The sequence below is a fragment of the Phalangium opilio genome, unplaced genomic scaffold (genome assembly GCF_054372755.1).
Source record: "Phalangium opilio isolate 3A_F unplaced genomic scaffold, DU_Popi_V2 ptg000232l_1, whole genome shotgun sequence".
Taxonomy (NCBI): domain Eukaryota; kingdom Metazoa; phylum Arthropoda; class Arachnida; order Opiliones; family Phalangiidae; genus Phalangium; species Phalangium opilio.
The window spans coordinates 1,626,889-1,654,319 of record NW_028324223.1 but is presented as its reverse complement, the minus strand read 5'-3'; the positions used below and the strand labels follow the sequence as shown (position 1 = coordinate 1,654,319).

The 27,431-nt window shown below is 36.2% G+C and overlaps 1 protein-coding gene across 2 annotated transcripts in view; it reads right to left on the bottom strand.

The window, feature by feature from the left end:
- LOC149612744 (uncharacterized) overlaps positions 1 to 27,431 on the bottom strand; it is a 337,733-nt gene that overhangs the window by 281,722 nt on the left and 28,580 nt on the right. Inside the window, exon 1 of one of the 2 annotated variants that reach the window (XM_089858177.1) lies at positions 20,770 to 21,281. The exons of the other annotated variant lie outside the window; for it this stretch is intronic. Within the exon in view, the coding sequence (XP_089714303.1) occupies positions 20,770 to 20,903 (134 nt within the window). The 5' untranslated portion in view covers positions 20,904 to 21,281. Of the gene's footprint in view, positions 1 to 20,769; positions 21,282 to 27,431 lie in introns of those variants that run through there. 2 annotated transcript variants of the gene reach the window in all.

The window sequence follows — 27,431 nt, the reverse complement described above, 5'->3', positions numbered from 1 at the left end:
CTAATATCGTCATTCGCTAAGCGATCCTGACCCGAAGTCACCCTGAGTATGTTCAAAAGCTCAGGCCATTTGCCTTCCGCAGCTGAAAACGTTATAAAAAAGGTAGCCGTACCAAGCTGCCTAATCATAGCCATTAACTCTTTCTGCCTATGCTGCCAATATGAAGGCGAGGACTGCAAATTTTCTAATACTCTGAAACCATCATCCTGCTTAACAATTGAATCCAGTGCACCAGCAGACGATAAAAACCCAGCAGTGTAGTTTGAGCCATCTTTTCTCTTGGTTTTTCTCATACAAACTTGTATGGAATCTCTAACTTTCATAGTTTCCAACTTAACAAAAGTGTAAAACAATTTAGACGGATTTTTAGCACAACGCCTATCAATATTACGAAGCTCCCACTTAGCAATGTCCCCAAAACTACCTTTAACCTTAAGGTCTCTCTTCTGACCCACATAAATACTGGGGAATGACAATTCCTCCGCGTCCTCGTCATAGAGTAAAGACATTGGCGTTTGACCTTCACCAGGAGCAAACTTAACATGCATGGTATTAGTAGGTAGGAAATCAGACAATGACACTAACAACGTGTCTTGATTCCCAACTGGGAATGAATTAACTTCGTTAGATTCATTCCAAATTTCATCGCTATCATTCTCATTCTCTACATTCATTGTCCCTTGTGGGTTTTCACTTAATGTATCACCATGGTTTAACTGACGGTCATTTTCGTCAACAATAAATTCAAGTTCTTCTGGAATTGGATCTAATATATCGCTCCTAACGGTTATCCCATGCTTAATATACAACGGTGTTTTCACCAAAACCTTAAGAGCTTCGTGCATTTTTTTCGGCCTAACAGTTTCGTACAAATAGGGTGTATTATATTGCATTCTCCTCATAAACTCAATTTGAATAGTATCTGTTTCACGAGGTAACCGTGGTAACACTGACACTGTAGACTCTACATTTATAGGAACGTTGACCACGTTTCCCTTAATCCCCCTTTGTTGATCACAACCTAACCTTCTTATTTGCATAAAAGGTATTCTTGGTGAAATCATTCTTTCCTCCAAATTAGACAAATTAACTAGTTCTACCGGAATTTCAGGAAACTCAAAACCATTTTCCCTGGAAAACTTGGGGATTTCGTTTTTCTTTACAGCTTTATTACAAGCACTGCATAAAAATACTCTGTCACTTAGCTCACGACGGTGAATACCAGGGACAGCTAAAAACACCGCAGACTTAACTAAGCTACCAGATGCTTTAAAAAAAAGATTTGAGCATCCTTCACATTTACACGTTGGACCTTCTTTAATGGTATCAAAATACGTCTGCTCTATAACTAAAGGATTTGCCCTCCTTTCTGCCACAGACAATCTGTTTCTAGAACGTTCAGAGTTCCTAAACTCGACATTTGCACGACTTTCAGCCATAGCCGACTGGTTTCTCACACGTTCTGCTTCAACGTACTCTAAATCTTGGCGTTTACTAGCCTTACTCATCTGATTACTAGCACGTTCTGCTACAACGTACTCTAAATCTTGGCGTTTACTAGCCTTACTCATCTGATTACTAGCACGTTCTGCTACAACGTACTCTAAATCTTGGCGTTTACTAGCCTTACTCATCTGATTACTAGCACGTTCTGCTTCAACGTACTCTAAATCTTGGCGTTTTCTAGCCATACCCAATTGATTTCTCACACGTTCTGCTTCAACGTACTCTAAATCTTGGCGTTTTCTAGCCATACCCAACTGATTTCTCACACGTTCTGCTTCAACGTACTCTAAATCTTGGCGTTTACTAGCCTTACTCATCTGATTACTAGCACGTTCTGCTACAACGTACTCTAAATCTTGGCGTTTACTAGCCTTACTCATCTGATTACTAGCACGTTCTGCTTCAACGTACTCTAAATCTTGGCGTTTTCTAGCCATACCCAACTGATTTCTCACACGTTCTGCTTCAACGTACTCTAAATCTTGGCGTTTACTAGCCTTACTCATCTGATTACTAGCACGTTCTGCTACAACGTACTCTAAATCTTGGCGTTTACTAGCCTTACTCATCTGATTACTAGCACGTTCTGCTTCAACGTACTCTAAATCTTGGCGTTTTCTAGCCATACCCAATTGATTTCTCACACGTTCTGCTTCAACGTACTCTAAATCTTGGCGTTTTCTAGCCATACCCAACTGATTTCTCACACGTTCTGCTTCAACGTACTCTAAATCTTGGCGTTTACTAGCCTTACTCATCTGATTACTAGCACGTTCTGCTACAACGTACTCTAAATCTTGGCGTTTACTAGCCTTACTCATCTGATTACTAGCACGTTCTGCTTCAACGTACTCTAAATCTTGGCGTTTTCTAGCCATACCCAACTGATTTCTCACACGTTCTGCTTCAACGTACTCTAAATCTTGGCGTTTACTAGCCTTACTCATCTGATTACTAGCACGTTCTGCTACAACGTACTCTAAATCTTGGCGTTTAGTAGCCTTACTCATCTGATTACTAGCACGTTCTGCTTCAACGTACTCTAAATCTTGGCGTTTTCTAGCCATACCCAACTGATTTCTCACACGTTCTGCTTCAACGTACTCTAAATCTTGGCGTTTACTAGCCTTACTCATCTGATTACTAGCACGTTCTGCTTCAACGTACTCTAAATCTTGGCGTTTATTAGCCTTACTTAATTGATCCTTAACTCTTTCGCCTGCTCTATACCATTCATCAAGCCTTTTCATTCGCTTGGTAAGTACACCAACCTGATTTTCCCTTTCACGATATGACTCATTCTCTCGCTTCTTTGCCATAGATCGCGCCTCCTTCATTCTAAACTCTTCATTTTGTCTCAAAATTCTCATTCTCTCTAACGGATACACATTGCCATGAGACGTAGAAGGTAATTGTTCATCGTTCGCTACCATTATAGAACTAACCGATTTATTATTAACCAAATTCATAGGTTCGTCGGTAGTAATTACCCCGACTCTTACAGAGCTTTCACCTGAACTTACGTCTAATACATTATCCTTAGTACTACCGTGGCCAACAGGCGACTCAATAGAACTAACAAACAAATTAAGACTAGAAGTACTAGAAGCTTCACCTTCAGCCTTAGCTTTTTTCTGAGCTGCTAAAACTCTTCTCCTTTCATTTTCTTTCTTCTTAAACTCAGGGTCTGACCTTTTTGCCCTCATCCTTTCCCTCGCTTTACGCTTTCGCATTTCACCCTTACTCTCAACATTATCTTCCTCCATTCTATATAAAAAACGTCAAATACTCACTTAAATCCACAGCACTTCCAACTTTCAACAACAATAATTCCAACTTTCTTTAACAATAATTCCAACTTTCTTTAACAATAATTCCAACTTTCATTAACAATAATTTACTAGTAGTTTTATTGACAACCTACTAGCATAGAAATTCTTATTAAGAATAGCTCCGGCGGATTAAAAAGATCTATTTACAACTAGGTGGGCGTATCAACCCTGCCGTCTCGTTAAATTTAAAAAATATTTTTTATATTTTTGGTCTACAGATAGATGATTTTTAGTTAAACAAACAAGAAGCATAAACACATCAGTGGATGCTTTACTAATATTTAATTCATATAAAATAATTTTGCTTACAATATAACGTCTACAAATAGCTTCAAAATGTCTTTTTTAACGCTGGCTAACAGTTTGCACAGTTTCGCAAAGCAATCTTGTAACTAAAATTCATATCATTTTTTAATAAAGAAAGTCCATTTTGGCCCGAGAAACAGGCTAAAAAAGCAACGGCCTAAATTTTTTAGATTCACACAGAAATGACTAAAGTTATTCGGTTTTCCATTGTCTGCTAGTAATCTACCATTATGGAGCAATATTAAAGGAGTTATTATTAAAATAAATAAGATTTCTAATGACATTTTCGTTCTCACTCCAGTGACATTACTCCAAAGAAAATGGCAATGGAAAAAGGCATATGTTGCTATTTTTTTGGAGATAAGGCACGTCAAAGAAGATACACGCCCCAGGAATGGAAAGTGTAGCTTCCTCTAGTGTAAATGTTTGTCTGGCCCCTCCTAGTACGCTCCAAAGGCAGGCTCGGTTGACCGAGGTATTTCCGGCTACATTGAAATTGCATAGACCGGAAGTTCCTTGGTCAACCCAACCCCCAGACATACCTTCCATTCCTGGAGCGTATATTTTCTTTGGGCACGTAAAATAAAAACACAAGTTAAAACAATCACGGAGTATGGACGGAAGAATATAACCTTTGACCTTTTTGCATTGTATTGCATTATACATTTTGTCGTTGATTTCCCGTATTATGAAAGACCAACCGTTTACGGTCATTTGAAAGAGAGCCTGCGCTTGTCATTTATCCCAAAATTAACTTCACTACATTGAATTTAGTAACTAACGATATCAATAAAAAGCACTCGTCTCTACCCCCTACCGTATTTCAGAGAGTCACACACTTGAAACTTCATTTTATCATTTATCGCAAATCAAATATACAATTCTGTTTTAAATAACTAACAGTATCAATACTCGTTCTATATCAACTTTGAAACAAGAATGAAAACTTCAAATCTATGATCCGATAACGATTAGCCCTTTCACTGATCTAATTGCTACCATGATGCTTTCTTCTATTATAAAATCTAAATTTGATTATTTAAACGTGTATTTAACTTTCGGTTCACTCTGAACCGTTAATGTCCCTTCATTACAGACACGATAATCAAAACCCAGAGTTTACTCCACCTCAGGTCTCAATTATTTACTCTTTGGTTCACTAAGCCTATTGCGGATCAATCTTGATTTACCCGACAGAATCGAGGCCATAGCTTTCGTCTTGAAACACCTAAACCAAGGATTATTCTATATACAGATGTAGTATAGCTTAAGTAATATATAAACAGCCATTTCAAATAATAATATTAAAAAACATCCTTGGAATATCAAAATGAAACAGAGCTTTAAAGCTACAAAAGTACTAAATGCATCGTAATTACGAAAAAGATTTCCACATATTCACTTTATATTAAGGATAAAGGGAATATTATGGTTCAGTAGGATTTCTTTACACATCAAAACAAAACGAACTTCTATCGCAGCGCACTGCGGCACTAGTGTAATAACGGACGGACACACACAGACAATAACATAGACTGCTTTTTAACTCTTTCCGTATTAATTTTGAATTGAGAAACAAGATTATCTTAAATATTAAAATAAATATAATTAATATTTAATATTTTCTTCGTTAGTTATTCGCCTTATTGAGCGTTACATCGTTTTAAAAAAGAATAATTAAACAACCTTGAGAGACTTGACTAATATTGACGTTTGAATTGAAGGATATGACTGTTGTTTCGACTTACTCAAATAGGTAGTATATAAAGGATTCGAATCGCAGCTGTAGATAAGAACATCGCAATTGCGTGAACCTTGGAGGAAGACCCCTCCATTGGAAGGCTAGACGTTTCTCGTAACCCTAGCCGATCGCCGCGTATGTCTTAACCTTAAGGATGATGGTGGTGTTAGAAGCCAGGTGTACAGACTGGTGTCCATGTGGGATGGACAAAAACAAAGACCAGAAGATGGTGGTGTTAGAAGCCAGGTGTACAGACTGGTGTCCATGTGGGATGGACAAAAACAAAGACCAGAAGATGGTGGTGTTAGAAGCCAGGTGTACAGACTGGTGTCCATGTGGGATGGACAAAAACAAAGACCAGAAGATGGTGGTGTTAGAAGCCAGGTGTACAGACTGGTGTCCATGTGGGATGGACAAAAACAAAGACCAGAAGATGGTGGTGTTAGAAGCCAGGTGTACAGACTGGTGTCCATGTGGGGTGGACAAAAACAAAGACCAGAAGATAGTGGTGTTAGAAGCCAGGTGTACAGACTGGTGTCCATGTGGGATGGACAAAAACAAAGACCAGAAGATGGTGGTGTTAGAAGCTAGGTGTACAGACTGGTGTCCATGTGGGATGGACAAAAACAAAGACCAGAAGATGGTGGTGTTAGAAGCCAGGTGTACAGACTGGTGTCCATGTGGAATGGACAAAGACGAGAAGGTGGTGGTGTTTAGAAGCCAGTAAGTACAAACTGGTGTCGATGTGGAATGGGCGAAAGACTAGAAGATGGTGGTGTTTAGAAGTTAGTAAGTTCAGATTGGTGTCCATGTGGGGTGGACAAATGAACAGAGTTGTTAGACAGGCAATGGAGTAATAGCCTGTAAGTGGAATACAATTTCCGGGACTGTAAATGCAGTCTGGAAATTGAATACACGTTTGCTCCGATTTGCAAACTGCGAACGCGGTCACGTGGGTGTAACAACGGACAGACAGACACACAGACAGACACACACACAGACAGACAGACACACAGACACGTCGAAATTAGAACCTCTCCGTGACATACGTCACTCGGAGAGGTAAAAATACCACGAAATAAGTTGGATTTTCAAATCGAAAATAAGCCGATGAAAACCCGCCTTTAAATTAAAATTTGACACAAAGTAGACGCGGTGACCAACAACAGAATCGTGTTAAAGCTATAGTTTGACCCTTTCGACCTTTACTGGAATTGAATTCTACCGCCGAAATCTAAGTCTGTAAGATTATGTCAGAACAAGTTGGGAAAACCAAAATATTACCTCTCCGAGTCAAGACGACTACTTACAAACTTATTTACCCAGATATGGAAATGTTTCTTAAGTTAAAATTTATGAAATATTAAAGCAGTATACAAAGCATAGCAAATTTACTGTAAATCAGACGACATTTTACATCCAATAATGATATACTTGTACACATTAAAATCATCCGATGGGGGAAAAACGGGTCATCGGCGTTTTATAAATGACGCTAGCCTAATAAAGCGTGCAAGGTACCAAGGCTTAACAAAAATTGTAGGATAACATATTTATAGAGATAGATAACAACTTTTATAATTAAAATTAGAAACTAACATATCTCTTAAAATTCTCGCGTGATCAACTGGTTTCACGCCAATTAAATAGCTATAGTCCCATAGAGCTTTTTGTATTAATTCCTCGATGGTTTTTTCGCCAAGCTGAGAACTACGCGTTTTACGTCACGTTATCCAAAAAGCCGACTATTTTCTTTGAAGACCGCGCTAGCTCAGCGCTAAGCACCGTGACGTCAAAATTCAAAAACAAAATCCCTGGGCCGCGTTCAGCAACGCTGGGCTGTGCTGAACGCGGCCCAGATTTCCACCATGATAATAAAATTTAAGCCTAATTATTTAAAAGTGTATTTAACTTTCGGCTCACTCTGAACCGTTAATGTCTCTGCATACAGAAACGAAAACCAAACGTTTACTTTTTGGTTCACTAGGCCTATTGACAAATAAGAGGTCATTTGACCAACATAGCAGCGTCGTGCTTGTATTCACTGTGATTTTAGAAAGGATTATGCTATAAACAGATGTAGTATAGCTTAAGTAATATATAAACATCCATTTTAAATAATAATATTAAAAAAAATCTTTGGAATATCAAAATGAAATAGAGCTTTAAAGCTACAAAAGTTCTAAATGCATCATAATTACGAAAAATATTTCCACATATTCAGTTTATATTAAGGATAAAGGGAATATTATGGTTGTGTTGGATTTCTTTACACATCAAAACAAAACGAACTTCTAACGCAGCGCACTACTGTAACAACGGACGGACACATACAGACAAAAACATAGACAGCTTTTAACTCTTTCCGTATTAATTTTGAATTGAGAAACAAGATTATCTTAAATATTAAAATAAATATAATTAATATTTAATATTTTCTTCGTTAGTTATTCGCCTTATTGAACGTTACATCGTTTTGAAAAAGAACAATTAAACATTCTTGAGAGACTTGACTAATATTGGCGTTTGAAATGAAGCATACGCCGGTTGCTTCGCCTTCATCAAATAGGTAGTATATAAGGGTGTCGAATCGCAGCTATGGATAAGAACAGCGCAATTGCGTGAACCTTTGGTGGAAGCCCCACCATTGGGAGGCCGGACGTTTCTCGTAACCCTGGCCGATCGCCGCGTATGTCTTAACCTTAAGGAGTAGAAGCCAGGTGTACAGACTGGTGTCCGTGTGGGATGGACAAAAACAAAGACCAGAAGATGGTGGTGTTAGAAGCCAGGTGTACAGACTGGTGTCCATGTGGGATGGACAAAAACAAAGACCAGAAGATCATGGTGTTAGAAGCCAGGTGTACAGACTGGTGTCCATGTGGGATGGACAAAACCAAAGACCAGAAGATGGTGGTGTTAGATGCCAGGTGTACAAACTGGTGTCCATGAGGGATGGACAAAAACAAAGACCGGAAAATGATGGTGATAGAAGCCAGTAAGTGCAGACTGGTGTATATGTGGAATGGACAAAGACCACAAAATGGTGGCGTTTGAAGCCAATAAGTACAGATTGGTATTCATGTAGAATAGACAATTGACTAGTCAGATGAAGTAATAGTGGCCAGTTGATTTGTGGATAGATTCAAGTTTTGAAATTTCCGGGAACTGTGAATACGGTCCGGAAATAGCGAACACGTTTGCTTCAATTCGGAAACTGCGAACACGGTCCCCTGGGGTGTAAGTCAATAACAACAGACAGACACACACACACACACACACACACACACACAGACACGTCGAAATTAGAACCTCTCCGTGACATACGTCACTCGGAGAGGTAAAAATTTATACATTTTTAAAAATTTGTATCTTTTCTTTCTTTTCTTATTTCGCTGTCATATTTTTTGGCGAACTACTTTGTTCAGTATAAGAACTAAGTTTTAAAGATACGCGTAGGACGAAAGAGCTCCCAACATTCTGTGATATAAAAAGGTCATCGGACCACTCTCCCGAACTTTAAGAAAAAAAAATAAAAAATTTACAAAAAATAAATTTTGGGGATAAAAATTTGTAGTCCGCGCCTTACCCTGTATACTATGCAGTCTGCGAGGAAAGGGCGTCGCTTTACTTTAAGTACAATTGCTTTAAAAAATGCAGTTGGCCCCACCCTTATGACCCCATACCACCAACACCCTTAATCCATCGCTTCAACGTGACCCTAATCTGACCTTGACATTATGCTTGCTCCCCTCTTGAAGTAAAAATGACACCAAATTCTTTATGTTTTGGTTTAAATAAAATCTTGCACGGACCCGCACCAGCTAAGTTTTGTAGATAATTTTAATGGAACTCAGAACACGAAGTTCCCTAAAATTCCATGCATGGTACAAGGTGGCTTTTAAACTTAAAACATCTGTTAAGATAATGTTTTTAAAGTCACTTATTTCTTATCGGAAGTCAGTTTGTAATGTTACAGTCAAACCAAATACGGGCCCTAATGTCACCGTTAATCTTACTTACTATAATTAAGATAATAAAATTAAGGTTCGATTTAGTTTAAAACCCAAGGCCTAAAGTCTAGCCTTAACATTGAATTTTGAATCTAAAACTTAAGCACAAACACTTAGCGTAACGTTTCAAATTTACGAAACAAACTTCAGCAGGGTTGCCACGGAATTTTCAGAACCTTTTAGGCCGAAATTCCCAGACCTTTTAGGCCGAAATTCCCTGACCTTTTTCTGTGCTTTTCCCTGACTTTTTAACACGAAAGTGTAGATTTTTAAGTGCTTCTAATTAAATAAACTCTCTACATTAAGTTTTCCAATGTATTTGTTGCAGCAAAATTCCCCGGGGTTTTCCAGGTGCTGTGGCAACCCTGTGAGAGGACATGCGCAGTGGTGCGGTGGCGGTTCCTTTGAAATAAATTAGTGTCATTACAAGGGATGTAAGTAACATCTCTGTTATGTCACGCCAACTTTCAACACCACTTGTCAACGGAAATAAAGCGCTTTGTAAAAGAAAGAAATACAATGAATTGTGCCAAAAAGAAAGAGAAAACCTTTCAAATTATATAGTTAAAAACCAAAAATGTCAAGGGACATAAATTAATTGATGGACAGTTGAATAGATTTAACGTTTAACTTAAATTTCGCCTCCGAATTAAAGTTAAAAAAAATTATTTTAAATACAAAGTATTATTCGTTAAAGATTAACCTAATAACACGTGTCAAATTAATTCCATTGTTAAGTAATTAAGAAAAAAATTTCATTTAAGTTAAATACGCTTTGATTATTTTGTGAAAGTTTACCGACCTTATGATCTTTCAACTTGAACTTAAATTATTTTTATTGAATACAAAGTATTATTCGTTTTCGTTAAAGATTAACCTAAAAAAACACGTGTCAGATTAATTCTATTGTTAAGTAATTAAAGTTAAATACGCTTTGATTATTGGGTAGTACTAGCTAGCCGTGAAAGGTTACTGACCTTATGATCTTTCAACTTGAACTAAAATTACTATTTTTTTCTAGCATATTTATTTTTAAACGCGTCATTTAATTTAATATAATAATAATAATAGTGCAGGGGGTTTGGTTAATTATTAAAAAGACAAACACATCTTTGACAATCTAAGAAAGAATGTGGGGTGCTCGTGCTTTAATTACTCGGAAGCGCGGTCGCGTTTTAATTTGCCTTAATTAGGGGTGCCCGACTCCAGAATCTATAATCTATTCAAAATTAGAGTATATACTGTGTATACACTCCGGGTATTTTCTTAATGACGCCATTGTGCAGTCAGACAATCATCTTACTATAAGTTGTTTCCTTTTAAGCTTCATCGCGTCGGAAGTTAATAAGTACTTTATTCATTAAATTAAAAGGAAACAGGATGAGCCATAGCCTGCACTTAAAGTCAAACCGGGTAAGCTGCTTAAATACTATAAATATAACAGGGTTCATGCAACTCTCGGAAAAACCCATTTCCCTGAAATTTCCAGGTTTTCTACATAATATATTTTATTGACAATTTCAAGGAATTTTCCCCGTAATTTTACTAAAAATTATAAAATTCCAAGATTTCCCAGAGTTAAGTTTTACTAAAAATTATAAAATTCCGAGATTTCCCAGAGTTTTACTAAAAAATTATAAAATTCCAAGATTTCCCAGAGTTTTACTAAAAATTATAAAATTCCAAGATTTCCCAGAGTTTTACTAAAAATTATAAAATTCCAAGATTTCCCAGAGTTTTGCTAAAAATTATAAAATTCCAAGATTTCCCAGAGTTTTACTAAAAATTATAAAATTCCAAGATTTCCCAGAGTTTTACTAAAAATTATAAAATTCCAAGATTTCCCAGAGTTTTACTAAAAATTATAAAATTCCGAGATTTCCCAGAGTTTTACTAAAAATTATAAAATTCCAAGATTTCCCAGAGTTTTACTAAAAATTATAAAATTCCGAGATTTCCCAGAGTTTTACTAAAAATTATAAAATTCCGAGATTTCCCAGAGTTTTACTAATTGCTAAAGACTTCTCTAAGTTTTACTATAGGCCTAAATTGTATAATTCCCGAGTTTTGAATTGAATTTTACTAAAAAAAAAATAATACGAGCCATTGGCGACATCATAGAGATTTCCTAATTGCCTTTCAAAGCTCAGGTACATCATAGTTTTAATATATCTTGGATTGGGTCAACTCATAGAGTATAATTTCTTATTTATTTTTTCGCGATTAGCCATGACATATAATGAAGACATTTAGCGGCGCTCGGGGATGAGCTTATTATTACGTATAGTCCTTCCCCACCAATGAGCGTCCGTTTCCCATCCCCAAAAAACCTATAACATGAGAGATCCTAATATCAGATTTCGAATCCTATACCTCTATACGTCACGCCCGTAATCTCTTGACAAACGCTACTTTGTTTCTTTATTGCAATTAACATGGCGTATTCTTACGCTTTAGTCTAAAACTACACTGACAAGTAAAACAAGAATTTTCGGCGTAATTTCACTGGAGGGCCAAAATGGTTGAGAAGGTACGCAACGCGCCGCGCCGACGATTATAGCCTAGGTAGATCTTAAAAATTAAAACCGGATTTTTTCCCCTCCGTGAAAATTGTTTTTAAATGGTGAGCCCTTGTATTTCATACTCGTCGTTTTAAAAGAGTACTCGAGCTTTTAAGCGTCATTAAAAAATCCAAGCATTTTCATAATTGTATAATATAATCTCTTTTACATCAATTTATTTCATAGACCGAATTCCCTTCAAATTTTCGAGCCACTGAATTTATAAATGATTTCTTAATTTCAAAATGTTACCCTTTAAAATGACATTTATGTTTATTATTTATTTAATTATTTTTTCAATTACAATTGGGCCCTGACCCTAATTATTTGGTACCATTGGATAGCGGACAATTAGGGCTATGACGTACTTAAGGGATATCCCTGCAAATTGAATTGAACTAGAGTTTGGACGCCTTCAATTTGGTCTAACTTAAGACCCAAGTTTGGTCAGATCTTTAATTGGTTTTTTTGTTTGTTTAAATCTTAATAATCTGGAGCTCAGTTTGAAGTAAGTCCAAGAAAATGGTACCGTGGCTCTACGTAGAGAACAATCATGGCTAACCCTCAAAGCATTTACAAGTATCTTTAAATCTCTCCGAGTTATAACAATCCCCAAGTTGGCAAAACCAAGATTCAATATTGGTATTTAATTGGATTGTTTGTAAAATCTTAATTATCTGGAGCTCAGTTTGACTTTAACTCCAAGAAAATGGTACCGTTGCGTAGAGAACAATCAGGGCTAGGTAACCCTCTAAGTATTTACAAGTATCTTTAAATCTCTCCGAGTTATAACAATCCCCAAGTTGGCAAACCTGGATTTATAAATAGGTTCTATTCTTCTTGTTGTCTATGTTTTAAGGTAAGCGGAGTCGATGGGTAATAAGTATAACTATAGTACGGAGTTTATTTGTCTCTCTCTCTCAATCTCTCGAGGTGGTGCGTGGTGGTGGTAGGGGTAGGGGCTGGCTGGTGTTGGACCACCCGACCACCGGCGCCGTTGCTTCGCCCCAAGCGCAAAGCAAGAACCATCCATGCCGCTCTTAAAGTACCAGCGCACCATCCCCGGTCAGAAAAGAAAACCTGATTCGAAAATTCCCGCCCGAATTAAAATGCGAATGTGCGCGATACGGGGCGCGTGAAAATACAAGACGACGTTTAAAATTACCCCATAGACTAATACTTAATGGTAGGGGCACCTCGCGCCCATTCCCTATACTCAAGTACACTAGAAAAAGCCTAACCACTGCCATTACTGACAATTCCATGTAGGGTAGTAGGGGTGTCTTCCCAAAGAAATAAATAAATGCGTGTATGCAATCATGTTTTGCGGAATAAAACCAAAGTTGCGATCAGGTCAAGGTTAAAGGTCACAGGTCACCTTTCCCTTATTGTTACGGTTACCAATACAAATAACAATAGATAGTGGGCTGATAAGTGTTGCCAGTCATTTGTGACGTATGCAATTCAACCGCGATTAAATTAATAAATTAAATATAAACCAACTTATTGTTATTTGTGTTATTAAAGTTCACATGACCCTTATTATTACAAATACAAATAACAATAGATAGTAGGCTGATAAGTGTTGCCAGTCATTTGTGACGTAAGCAATTCAACCCCGATTAAATTAATTAAATAAATTAAATATAAACCAACTTCTTGTTATTTGTGTTATTAAAGTTCACATTTCCCTTATTATTACAAATACAAATAACAATAGATAGTGGGCTGATAAGTGTGTGTTGCCAGTCATTTGTGACGTATGCAATTCAACCGCGATTAAATTAATTAATTATAAACCAACTTATTGTTATTTGCATACAAGTTATTCATGTTGTTTATATTTCCGAATAGTTAAGTTTCTTTTAGTTTTTTTTTTTATTATTTTGGGAGGGTTTTAGGATGATAATACTGTATTTGAAACTAATCGAGCGTACAGAAGAAGAAGATTAGGGCGCGCGCGAAAAGCATTCTGGGATTTAATAGAGCCATTAAGGCGTAAGAAGCGTTTCTCCAAACGACTGAGGCAGTTCATAGAAATTATAATCAACTGGAGGCCACGATAATGGTGGCGTAACCAGGTACTTTTGCGCATATTCAAAAGACTCGAGTGGCGGCGGCAATAGGTGCTGTAGCGCGGATGTATTTAGTTAAGTCATTACATGACTTAAGTTATTTTGTCGCTCTTAAAAACACCCTTGCAAATGATTCGGAAAACTAAAAGGAGAAAACTGCATACACACAAATTAAGAACGGTTTTCTAGAGAATCGGATACGTGGCACTCCCATTGTCAAGAAATACTGGCAAAGAAGTTGACACTTCAAGACTCGTACGCAATTATCTTGTTCGGGTTTATGATAATTTTGCTTAATTACTCGGGCCCAGATTATTGTAATCTCATGTATTTAGTATCGTTGGAAAGCTAAGAAATAGGACTTTAACATACTCAAAAGACATCCCCGTATCTCTAGTAGAAACGGAGTTACGAACCTCCAAAGTTTAGTGTTAAAAATCAAAAGTAACCTAATAACAATAAGTGAGACAAAAAATGAGTTGATGAAGATATTGAGGTAGCCTCAAGTTTAAAGTATCCTTGTATGGGGAGCAAAGAGTACTATAACATATCCAAAGGAGATCCCCGTATCTCTAATAGAACGAGAGTTATGGGCCTAGTTCAGTGTGAAAAATCATAAGTAACATAATAACAATAAGTGAGACAAAAATAAGTTGACGAACATTTTCCTCAATTTCTCGGCCCCTGTTTGTCGTAGCCCTAAGATTTTAGTATGGTTGGATGGGGGACAAATTGGACTATAACATAATCATAGGACATCCCCATGTCTCTAGTTGAACCAGAGTTACGGGCCTCCAAAGTTGGGTGTGATGCTATTCCTATGGCATGTTTTTGAACATTTTGCTTAATTACTCGGCCCCTGTTTGTCGTAGCCCTACGTTTTTAGTATGGTTAGATGGGGGACAAATTGCACTATAACATACTCCCCGTATCTCTTATATAACTAAAGTTATAAATATTTAAATAATATAGACTATAACATTTTGTTTAACTACTTTCGCCACTGATTGTTGTAATCCCAAATATTTAATAACTTTATGGAAATATAAGGGGAGGGGCTATATTCAAAGGATGAAACAAAGAGTTCCGACGTCCCAAAAAACTTAAAAATTTAGCAAAGGGTCAATTGCGATGAAACAAAAATTAAAAATTGGCCTATTATTTTAATTAATTTTAACCTTGAAAAGGGCGCTCTTTATAATTAGGCTAAAGAAAATGATCACGGACCAATTTACCCGCGGAATTGTTAATTGTTATACAAACCACAATGCGTCTAATTTTTTCTAAACCAATCACAAAGCATCCTCCGGGTTACCGCGCAATTTAACGAATTAAATTTATATAAATTCAAATTAAAATTAATATAATTAATTGCAACCGATTGAATTGAAAAAACAACGTGAGGTAAATATAAAATATTCCTCCGATGATTATATAGAATAGAACTTTAATAAAATTTCCAATAATTATAAAATTTATAGAAAAGGGTTGAGATATAATATTTAAATTATAGGGTACGCTATTGTATCTATTAAGAAGTAAAAACTTGCTTTAAAGTCCTACCATAGCCACATTAAATACCCTAAATTTTTTAACCCTTAACCTTTACAAACTCCATTTATTGAATCTATATAAGCATTCTTATTTATTTTTATAATTTTTATAAAGTTATATTTTTAAATATAATATAATTTCCCTTTAAATTTTGCGCGCGAGAAATAGAGGCGTGGTGTTTCTCGAATTCGCCGCTCGAGGCGCTAGATTTCTCAACGGTCGAATAAAAATATCGAATACATTATCCCCCCCCCTTAGTAGTACCCCTCCCCCCTATTCACTCTGCCAAAAGTCATTTAATTTTTTTGTACATTAATGATTTCAGACACATTTCGTTTTTTATATACCCTAAGCTAATAGCGGAGGTTAGCCCTAGACGCTGCAGAAATCTTTCAATTGAATGTCCCGACACACACCAAAGAGATTAAAATATATATATATGTTCATTTCAATATGTTAATAATTATTTTCTACCGATTTTCCAATTTTAAGGGTTAGGGGATATAACGCCGTAATCCCCGTAATTTATTCCATTATTTAAATTTTATTTTTAATTCAGAAAAAGCTAAACATAACCATTAAATTTTTGTTTCTCCAATTGAATTTTCGTGCTTCGTCTTTCTAATTTCTTTTCACGAGAATTTAAATTCACGCGCTTCATTTTTTATTTTGTAATTTTTTTTCACGCGCTCACTTCATTTTTAAAAGCACGTGTTTTTTCTTAAACCTTTTTTCCCACGAGAATTTAAATTCACGCGCTTCAATTTTTATTTTGTAATTTTTTTTCACGCGCTTATTTTATTTTTAAAAGCACGTGTTTTTTCTAAAAAAAATTTTTCACGAGAAAATAAATTCACGCGCTTCAATTTTAACATTTTCATTTTTTTTTTCACGCGCTTATTTTATTTTTAAAAGCACGTGTTTTTCCTTAAACTATTTTTCTCCAAGAGAATAAATTTTTTCTTAAAACTTTTTTCTCCACGAGAATTTTTAAAATTCATAAAAATTGATAATTAAATAAAATATTAACGGGAGTTAAAATTAATTCTCTGGATCTACTTAGGAGCAGGGTTGTTTGATTTAAATCGGTTTGATTTAAATCACTGATTTAAATCAAGAGATTTTTTTAAAAAAAAATCATTTGATTAAAATCAAGAATATATTTTTATTTTTAAAAAATGTTTTCTAAGATTCCAAGAAGTAGTTTAAGAAACTCGAGAAGAAACTTATTTAGAAAAGACCTAAAATTAAAAATAATCATGGTTTTGGAATATTTCAATCTATGTTTTTCCCAGTGTAACGTTATTTTGTTACAATATATAAAAATATTAGGGTATATAATTATTTTGAGAAAATATAAGAAATTCTAAGCTTTGAAATAGTTCCCGCGCTTCAGCTGTCAAACATGATATATGGGTCGCCAAGTTTTCGGGTACTTGGATCCGTGCTCGATAACTAAGCTTTAACGTGTGTACTGGGAGGGGACGACCTGCTGGACAGGTAGTCGCCACCATGCACATTTAGCGACCTTTATCTTTGTTTGAAGCACCGCTTTCTTCTACACGGAGACGGCGGGCCTGGACCTTGTCTGGGTCTCCGATCTTGGGAACCCCTTTCAAATAGAATTTTACAAAACCAAACCTTCCCCATTTTTAGCATTTAATCCCTTTTGAGAAATGAGTTGCCAATTGTCGAACCAAACTTTAAGATTGTTAACTATGCTTTTACTGTATATATTTTGTATTTCTGTGTTTAGTGGCCACGAATGGTCATTTATTATATTTGACAAATAACCAGGTTGTTACTGTATATATTTTGTGTTACTGTATTTTGTGGTCGCGGATGTCATTAATAACTTTTGACAGTTTCTGTGTGCGGTGCCGAAGTGCGCGTCACCAAGTTAAAAGGGGTGAATGGGTCAGCAGTGGTAAGGTCAGGTAACCAACCCATCCAATCATGGATACCGATCACCACGTGACCAGTTACGTCGGGTACCACGTTACCCTAGAAAATACGTCCCCCTTGATTGCTATTGGTACTTGTACCTAGAGGTTGATATACCTCTAAAATATTATTGGTACCACCTTTGGCCCATACAACACGGGTATGATAAAAACCCCTGCACGCGTTAAAAAGGGATATACTTGATACTTTTTGACATACCCTAAAATGTCTCAATACGACTAGGCTTCTGAGAAAAGAGATGCAAGACCGCGAACTTAACCTTTTAAGAACCTAGAAAAAGATTAAAACTTTCAAAAACAGTCGGTCGAAACCGCGAAAAGAGGCTATGGCCCAAAATCATAAAAGAGGCATAAGCCCATAACGAGACCACGCGCCGCGTAATGAATCTATGAAAACGTAATGGACGCTTTGGAACTCTTGTGGCAATTCAGCCTCGAACGCTCGCCAACCGTTCATCAGAATGGACTCCTCTCAGGAAATGTATCGTTGTAAATATTTATGTTTATTATTTTAAACTATTTACATTAACTCAAATGAGTTAATGAATTAATCCCCTTTTGGGATAATTATTTGAGTGCATGTCTTAATCCTTACTTGGGTTAAGTCCTTGGTAATGATACTCTAAAGAGTCAAATCCGCCAGTCCTTATTTGGACTTATTTATCTGTCCTTACTTGGACCTTATAATCAATCCTTACTTGGATTATTATTTATCATAATAACTGTACTCTGAAGAGTTCTTACCAGCACTCAAAATTCTTAGTTACCATCCTTACTTGGAGGTAATGTAATAATCCTTATTTGGATTAATAATTAACGTATATTTAAAATTCAACCTTTAAACCCTTATTGGGACTAATTCGTAAATGAATTAAATTTACAATCCTTATTTGGATTAAACCGCATGACATTATTTTTCTAAATGGTTTCTTCCATGGAAGTTTTACATGCTTAACATTATTTGTGCGATTGCATTGTTTTATGTTATTTGTCGGTATTAAATATTATGGTTCATTGGCAACTCAATTCGGACCCTTTTACTAATTTAAGCCTACACACACAAAACCCCTAGACAACGTTTTATAATATTTTTCTCGCTCAACCCAATAGTGAAATTGACGCGAGTTTCCGGGCATTTAACTTGTAGCTAGTTTCTTATATTACTATTTAACTTACATTTAACTTAGTTTTAATTAGACTAACGAAAAAGCGCTACACCAGAACTCCAGTTTGTCTTGCTGGAAAGGCTAGGAAATGAAATAGAGGTCAAGCTAGTCTTTTTATACAAGCATTTGAATAGTAATAATATCCAATAGCTGCTTAAATGTCATGATTATTTTGCTTTTGGTTAATTTTGACTCAAAAGTTTTCATGTTGGTAATTTACTATCTATTAGTTCAATAAAAATCAAAAAAATCAAATAAATCAATTAAAATCAAAAAAATCCGATTTTTTTGAAAAATCAAAAAATTCAACAACCCTGCTTGGGAGGCGCGGATTGAAAGATCTAGGTGGGGGTCACCCCTGGTGTATACTTAAATTTGGGCGCGTTAATCGTGATTGGTTGGAAACTAAAAAGGTATACGTCGATGCAGTCTGCGAAACTTAATTAAAAAAAATAAAATAAGAAATTTAATTGTAGTTATATTCTATTAAAAACCGGTTTTAACGTCGAAGTAAAATATATAGCGGGAAATTCGAGACCTAAAATTAAAACCTCCCCACACCCAAGATATTACGAGTTTAGGATTCGTAATTAAAATAATTAGAAATAAGGAAAATTAGCATAAACGCGATTTTACACGCTTCGCAATTAAACGTGAAATTATTTTACAGAATAAAAATTATCCTCAACGTATATATGGAGAATAAAATTAAAGTTGCGATTATCCAAATTCCCATAGAGATAAATAATCCCTAGCAAAGAGTGCGAATAATTAAAAATTTAATTTAAAAACACAGGAAACCCTTTGAACTAAAACCCCTTATAAAAATTCACCCGAAGAACAATTAAGGTACGTTTAACCGCGAGGCATTATGGGAAGGATTAATTCAATTTTTATACTTAAAATAACCCGTTAAGCGTATTTAATAGCTGCAGGCATCTTTAATGTGTTTTATTAAAGATTTCAGAAGTTATTTTCAATTGAATTACTATCATTTAAACCTATTGTTATTTATAATATTAATACACCGTTAATATTTGGGGGTCCTTTTAACTATTTCGAGATACCAATATAAAGGAAGGGGTATGACGTCATACGACCTATAGATTTCGAGCCATTAGATTATGGTCTATAGAATAATAATGAAAAATCAGTGGAGTTTGCAAAATTATAGAGCGAGGGCGCGGGGGATGCTGTTAATTCTAGGAACCCTGGTCGCGGGGCATTATGGGGGCCCACTCGAGCACGTGCTAACCTCAATAGAAATAGGAATATATAATTCGCCTTCATGGAACGTGTTGAATTCAATAACTCGCCTCTATCTAAAATATCACACTTTCTAAAAGGGTTATTACGCCCCCACCCCCACCCCTCCCCCCAAGTTAAAAGGGTTTAATAGTAACCCCCCCCCTCTCCCGCATAGAAACCGTATTAATAAATTCAATCAATTAAAAGCAGTCGACATTTTACGGGGTTCCTTATTCAATTACGTTTCATAAGCGCCGCCATTTCTAATTTAGAGTCTACGCAAACATTGCATAGTGACTTTAAAAAGTTGACCCTATTTATAACCTCTGACCTCTTAAATAAAACCCCGGGAATTCCAGTAATTATTATTCTACCTACACCGGTTGTCAACACTTTAAAAAACCAAAATACAACCTTTAACCATGCTCTACAACTTCCCTAACCTATTTATAACCCTTGACCCCTTATTAAAATTAAAAACCCAGTAATTCCAGTAACTATTACACCAGTAACCAGTTGTCAATACAAACCTTCAACCCCTAGGCCTACCAAATTACCCACAATTCCAGGCCTAAATCCAATCCACAGCATTCCTAAAACCCTACTTAAACTACAATAATTATTATTTATACACCCTAAGCCTAAAACTGACCTAATATTTCACGAGAACAGCACGACCTTTGAACCGAAGAGCATTGCTAAAACCCTACTTAGACCATATTTATACCCTAAGCCTAAAAGGCTAAAACTGACTTAACCTTTCACGACCTTTGAACAGAAGACAATCAACTTTTAAGAAAACTCACATTGAATTAGTGCTGTTCCAGTAAATGTCGAAGAGTTTCTTGGTAGTGACGTAACGTGGTCCAAAGGCCAAATAAACGCTGACAATTAGGCCCAGTTGAAAGGGATTCAACTTTCTGTAACTCCAGGGGCTCATCTTTTGTTGCTGTTGTTTTAAATACCGCCGGTGGTAAACGTCCTGAACGAACGCGGGACCAGAGTACGACAAAGTCCGTTGAATTTTTTGTGGGGAAAACGAAATCCACCGTCCGATCAACGAAAACACTTAATTTCCTTTCGCTTTTTTAGAATTTAACGACGGAAAAACGCGTTAAACACTGGCAAGGAATTTAACCACGATTAAATCTGTCTTTCACGCTCATTTTAATTAACTTAATTAGGCTTAAAACCCGGGCCTAAACACTTTAAAACTTTGCGAGAAGACGGGGCCCCGTTGCACGAGCTCTTTCGCGCGCCGGATACGGACGGCTTCGGATACAACGGCGGAGCGAGTGAAGCCGATAGCCGAAGCCACAAGCCTGCCTGCCTCGAGCTCCTCAACAAATTCTCGCGCGGGACGGAAAGGGGGGGAGGGGGGAAGGGAGATCTCGAGACACCGTACTAACGAGGGGAAGGATACTTCGTTAAAGCTAATAGGAATCACCATTAAAATATCAACCAATTCACGATTAGTGTCCTTCCCCTCGGATTGAGCGAGGAAAAATAAAAAAGCGTGCTCTCCGAGAAAAGGAAAAGTGGCGCGAAATGTTGGTGGCGGGAAAATCGGGGTGGCGGGAAAAAGAGAGAAGAAATCTTTTTGAATTTTTCCGCGCGAGAAAAAAGGGCGGATCGACTATAGCGCCTTCGGTGAGGCACGTCACAATTATTAAGGAGGCGCTTAAAAATATTATACCGCTTCTTTTCTTACTTTAAAAGCTTCTTAACTTGGTTTCCCCCGATTATTTTTTAATATATTCCGCTGGCGATTAATTTAAATTGTATTTTGTAAAATTGCGAGTAGGTAAAATCTCCGGGGACAGAAATCTTTGGAAGCTTAAATAATTTTTCTCATTAAAGATCCGGTTTTGTTTCTGATCATTCTGAATGACAGCTGAACACAATTTAAAAAGCCATCATTATTTTTATTCAATGTATACTTTAAATCATTTCGAATGTTAATTAAACATTATTTAAAGATTGTTGGACATATAAATCTCCTAAATACTTTTCTTTTAAATAGAGAAGCAGTTTATTAAAAGCTAATTTAAACTCGAGACAGCTCCTGAGAGAGAGAGAGAGATGAAAACTCGACCTTTCATTTCGAATCGCTCATGTCTATTTAGGAGCGAGACTTTTCCCCCAAGAGGTCGGACACTAGTAACTATTCACGTGAAAATTCAAACTAGTAATCAATTTTAACAATATGAAGTGTCCAACACTCTCTTGTTAGTTGTCACGCGCTGGTTTCTAAACCGAGGGGTGGTTTACTAGCCATTACTACGCTAATTTTAATCACACCAAAGGTATCGATTAAGGAAGAGTGTTAAACCCCTCTTGTCACGCGCGGTGTTTCAAAAACCGAGGGGTGGTTTACTAGCCATTTCTACGGTAATATTAATCACACCAAAGGTATCTATTAAGGAAGAGTGTTAAACCCCTCTTGTCACGCGCAAGATGAATATGGTTGGAAATCATCTCCCGCTTGAATAAAATAGATATTCGCGGTTCAAAACGAGACAAGTTTTGTAACGTGGCGGGCCCCGCTTTTTATATAGATTTGATTCTGTTAAGAAGACACGGAAAGCTCAAATTAATCTTGATGCTGACTGTTTCTACTTTTGATCCTGGCCATACATTTTTTTAAGGCAATAGCTATAGGTGTGACGTTCGCGTCCCCTAGTGGGAAGATTTTTAAAACCATGCCCCCTTGACACCTTCTCAAGAACGCAACTAATGTACCTCCCACTTTAGAGAGTCATTTATCACGTGCTACTCGAAGTTAGATTTAATGAATTCTAGAACACAATTTTGCGAGGAATCCAAAAAATTTAAGGGAATGTCATAATACTCGGTGCGATTACTTCATTGAATTGCCAGTAATTTCTTATTATTAGAGGTTTGGAACTGAATCGAACAGAACTACGAGGTTTTAAAACCAATGGCACACGCTGAAGTATCTTCAGGGACATTTTTCCGAGTGCTAAATAGTTCTCTGAACCGGGACCTCAAAACAAACATCTTAAGTGTAATGGAATGTTTCACTTCTTATTATTATTAAATAGCTTTCTATTCGCTTGTACTATTTGAGAGGCTTGAAAAGCACCCAAATTTCCACCAAAACCTTCAGGCTTACTGATGGAAATTTCGCTATTACAAAATTGTCCGCAGCTTCTCAAAGACAATATTCCATTTAGATGGATGGATGAAAGATCTAACTAAGCGTTGGTCTGGAATATTTCAAGAAATTTAATAAAAATGCATTTGAAATAAACCTTGTTTTCTTCCCACTTATCCCATTTAGAGCGTTTTATAATGGAAGCGATTGTCTTCTACATAGCACCATCGAGGGGTCAGTTACTTCCCCCCCCCCCTCATTCAAAACGCTTTATAACCTTTACCAAGCAAGGAATTATTTTCTAAAATGTCCGACCCCTTTTAACGGGCGCTCGAGCTAGCCACAGCGCGAGCTGAATGACGTAATAATAACCCACATTGTTTTACGCCTAATTCAAATATGGCACGCGCCGGAATGGCGGGAAATAAAAGCACGTGCACGTGTATAAGAAAACGCGGGAAATAAAAGCACGTGCAAGTGTATAAGAAAACGCGCCAAATTAATAAAATAAAATTAAATAAAAAAATTTCAAATCTCAGAATAGTTTGTAATTGTCAGTTTAAAAATTAATGAACTCTCAGTAGAGTTTAAAATTATTTTGAGCCACATTTCCTGATACAAAACCATGTGATTTTTGTTTCTGTTTTTTTCCTACTGTAGATTTTAATCATTGGTAGCACAAAAGGCCGCAAACAGGACATTAGAAAAATATTTGAGTTATAGCGCAGCCTCATTTTAAATTGATGGACGTTTCATTTTGCCCGAATGGACCCCCCTCCCTGCGTGCCTTCTAACCCTCAATTTCAATCTAAGGAAGCTCCCAAACTCGCCTTTAAAAAACCAGTTTTTTAAAAAAGGAATTTTAATCATTTTAAGAGTGATACTTAGTATAGGTTAATTTGAAGAAATTTTCAATCTTAGATTAACGTTAAATACCACGAATTTTCTACGACGATTTTGACCAAACCAAGGTTGAAATTAAAGTATATGAATTTTTCTCTATTTAAATCACGAAAACACTGGTTACCATTTTATCTACATTAGCAACGATTTGAAGGAAATTAGACAGTTCAATGTCAATCAGATGTCAACCGGAATTTGCCACGATACTAAATACTATATGTGTAACGAAAAGAAAAAATAAACAGTTTGAATTGAATTGAATTGAACAAGGCGCAGCGAGATAGGTCATTATTCGTCATACATAATGATTAGTTGAGTGAATATGGCTACACTATTATTCCTATTAGACGTATGAATTCCTAATAGAACTTTTACTTAACTTAAAAAAATGAAGTAACTCCTCGGTCTAGCTCGATCCCCCGGACCCCATGACGCGCCTTTGTCCGTATTGTTTCAAAATGATTGAACGAACTATTTTTCTTGTGGCGGAGGAAGACTAATGGGAGCACTTGGGTTTCTTATCTTCCAAATTACGCCTCATCTCACACTCCAAGAGCTTCTCCACTTTTTTCAACTTCTTTTTTTTTTGGTTAAACTTGGGGAAGATTGGTATATAGAAAGAATTGGCGAGCGGGCTTTTCATGTCTGATATTTCCCGCCATTTTCACACGCGCTATTTCCTTCAAACTATCTTAAGAAAGAAAAAATTTGCGCCCTCTTTTAAAAACTACATAAAACTTAGAAGGAAAAGTGAAAAAAGTACGCACTTATGATAACAAAATTGTCACATTTCAAACATCAAACAGAACTCCTTTCAAATGGGACTTAATAGAGATTGCCCTGTGCGAGCCCTTAAGTGTGTATATACTCTTTAAGTGCCTTGGATAGATCTGATTATCATTAGAAACTAAAAATGGTTTAATTTGATTTGATTAATTGTAGTTAGTATTTGGGATATTTATTTATCCTTCAAAAACTAAATAAATAATTAAATAAATAAATAAATAATAAGTTAATTATATGTATATACTATTTAAGTGCCTTGGATAGATCTGATTAGAAACTAACAAGTTGGGAAAACCAAAATATTACCTCTCCGTGTCGAGAAGATTATATAAACTAAAGTATCCAATGAAAACGTCGACCTTTTTGCCCTCATCCTTTCCCGCGCTTTGCCCTTCCGCATTTCATCCTTACTCTCAACATTATCTTCCTCCATTTTACACACAAAAATCAAATACTCACAAAAAGAAGTGGCAAAAACTTGCTGGCTCTTTACAACCACTTAATTTGACTTAATATCCAATTTCCAACAACAATAATATACCGGTAGTTTAACTGACAACCTACTAGCATCGAAATTCTCATTAAGAATGGCTCCCGCGGATAAAAAAGGGCAATTTTCAACTAGGTGGGCGTTATCTCATTAGATTTGAAAAATATCATCATGCCTAACCGTTTGGATTTTTTAAAGCAATCTTAGCACCAAAAAATATTTTTTGATACAAAATAAATGTTTTATATTCTTATTAAGAATAAATCAAGAGGATAAAAAAGGTCTGTCCTCTCGTAATTTTTTAAGCTTTTATCATGATTACTCTATACTACAGTAACAAGGAGTATAAACCCATTAGTGGAAGCAGTATTTTTTTTCCGAAACAATCTCGCTTACGTTTATCCTCTCTAGACTTCGCTAAAAAAGTATTACTCCTACGTAAAATATTAATAGACAGGCAAGGATTTATACCATTAAAGGAGCGCAATATTATCCATATTTTCATTTCATATACAGAGAAAAGAAATTATTATGTTTCTGCGAGGAGCTTCCCATTTTTGTTGTTGTTTTGAAAAATATATCGCAATGCACGGGCCTTGATAGATATAGGAGGCAATGAATGAAATATATCACAATGCACGTGCCTTGATAGATATAGGAGGCAATGAAGGAAATATATCGCATGCACGGGCCTTGGTAGATATAGGAGGTAGTGATAATCTCTCTCTTTGCACGAGAGGTTTATCTTTAATATTTAAATAAATATAATTATTTTTAATTATTTTAATCTTCAATAATTAACATTAATAATAGTTAAATCGTTTAAAATAAAGTTATACCTATTATCTTCTCAAACTTTGCTAATATTGACGTTTAAAGTGAAGGGTACCCCTCTTGCTCGCTTTTTTCAAATTTGGGGTATATATACGATTCGTTTCCATTATAATAGTAAGGAAAAAGCGCAATTGCGAAAACCTTTGGTGGCGATCCCACCTTAGGGAGGCTAGACGTTTCTCGTAACCCTAGCTGATCGCCGCGTGTATCCTAAAACCAAACGATGATAATGGAGTAGAAGTTTGTTGTCTATGTGGAATAGACGGAAGACCAGTGGATGGTGGTGTTAGAAGCCAGTGTAAGTGCAGACTGGTGTCAATGTGGGATTGACAAAGAACAGAAGATGGTGGTGATTAGAAGCCAGTATGTACAGACTGGTGTCCAAGTGGAATGGACGAAGACCAGAAGATGGTGGTGATTAGAAGCCAGTAAGAACTCAACACAGGTGGTGTGAGAACTCAAGTAGAGGAGCCATTTCCGAGACTGTGAAAGCAGTTCGGAAATGGCGAACACGTTTGCTCCGATACGCAAACTGCGAACGCGGTCACGTGGGTGTAACAACGGACAGACAGACAGACAGACAGACACACAGACAGACAGACACGGCCGTTACAGAACCTCTCCTGGACTACGTCACACGGAGAGGTAAAAATGGTTTAATTTGATTTAATTAAGTGTAGTTAGTATTTGGGATATTTATTTCGCCTTCAAAAAATAAATAAATAAATATTTAATTATATGTATATACTATTTAAGTGCCTTGGATAGATCTGATTAGAAACTAAAAAATTATTTAATTTGATTTGATTAATTGTAGTTAGTATTTGGAATATTTATTTCTCCTTTCAAAAAAAATTATTTATTATTTAAACAAATTGCGAATTTATGAATATTTCGGCGTCTCGTGGTTGGTGTCAGAACGCTTTATTAGGTCTATTTTTGACCTAATATTTAAAGCTATATATGTAATAGATCAATCAAAATATATGGGACGCGTATTAAAAAATAATTTATAGGAAACCCCAGGAATTTCGTAATAAAATCACACCTTTAGAATATAGAGCAAATTCAGTATGGATTTTCCCAGACTACACTATTATTAAAAATAAAAACATATCGAAATATTTTTAAGGGTGCGTATATAGATTGGTTTAACAGATATAGGGAGCGTCTATAAAGGATGGTGGTACCTTCACGTAACGGGGGGGGGGTCACCCCTTTGATGACCTTGTCAGATGGGGAGTCCCGAATAAAGATTAATCATTTTGTGGGTTCACCTGTCGCGCCACAAAACCCCCTCGTGTTCAACCACTTTTTACCTCTCCGTGTGACGTAGT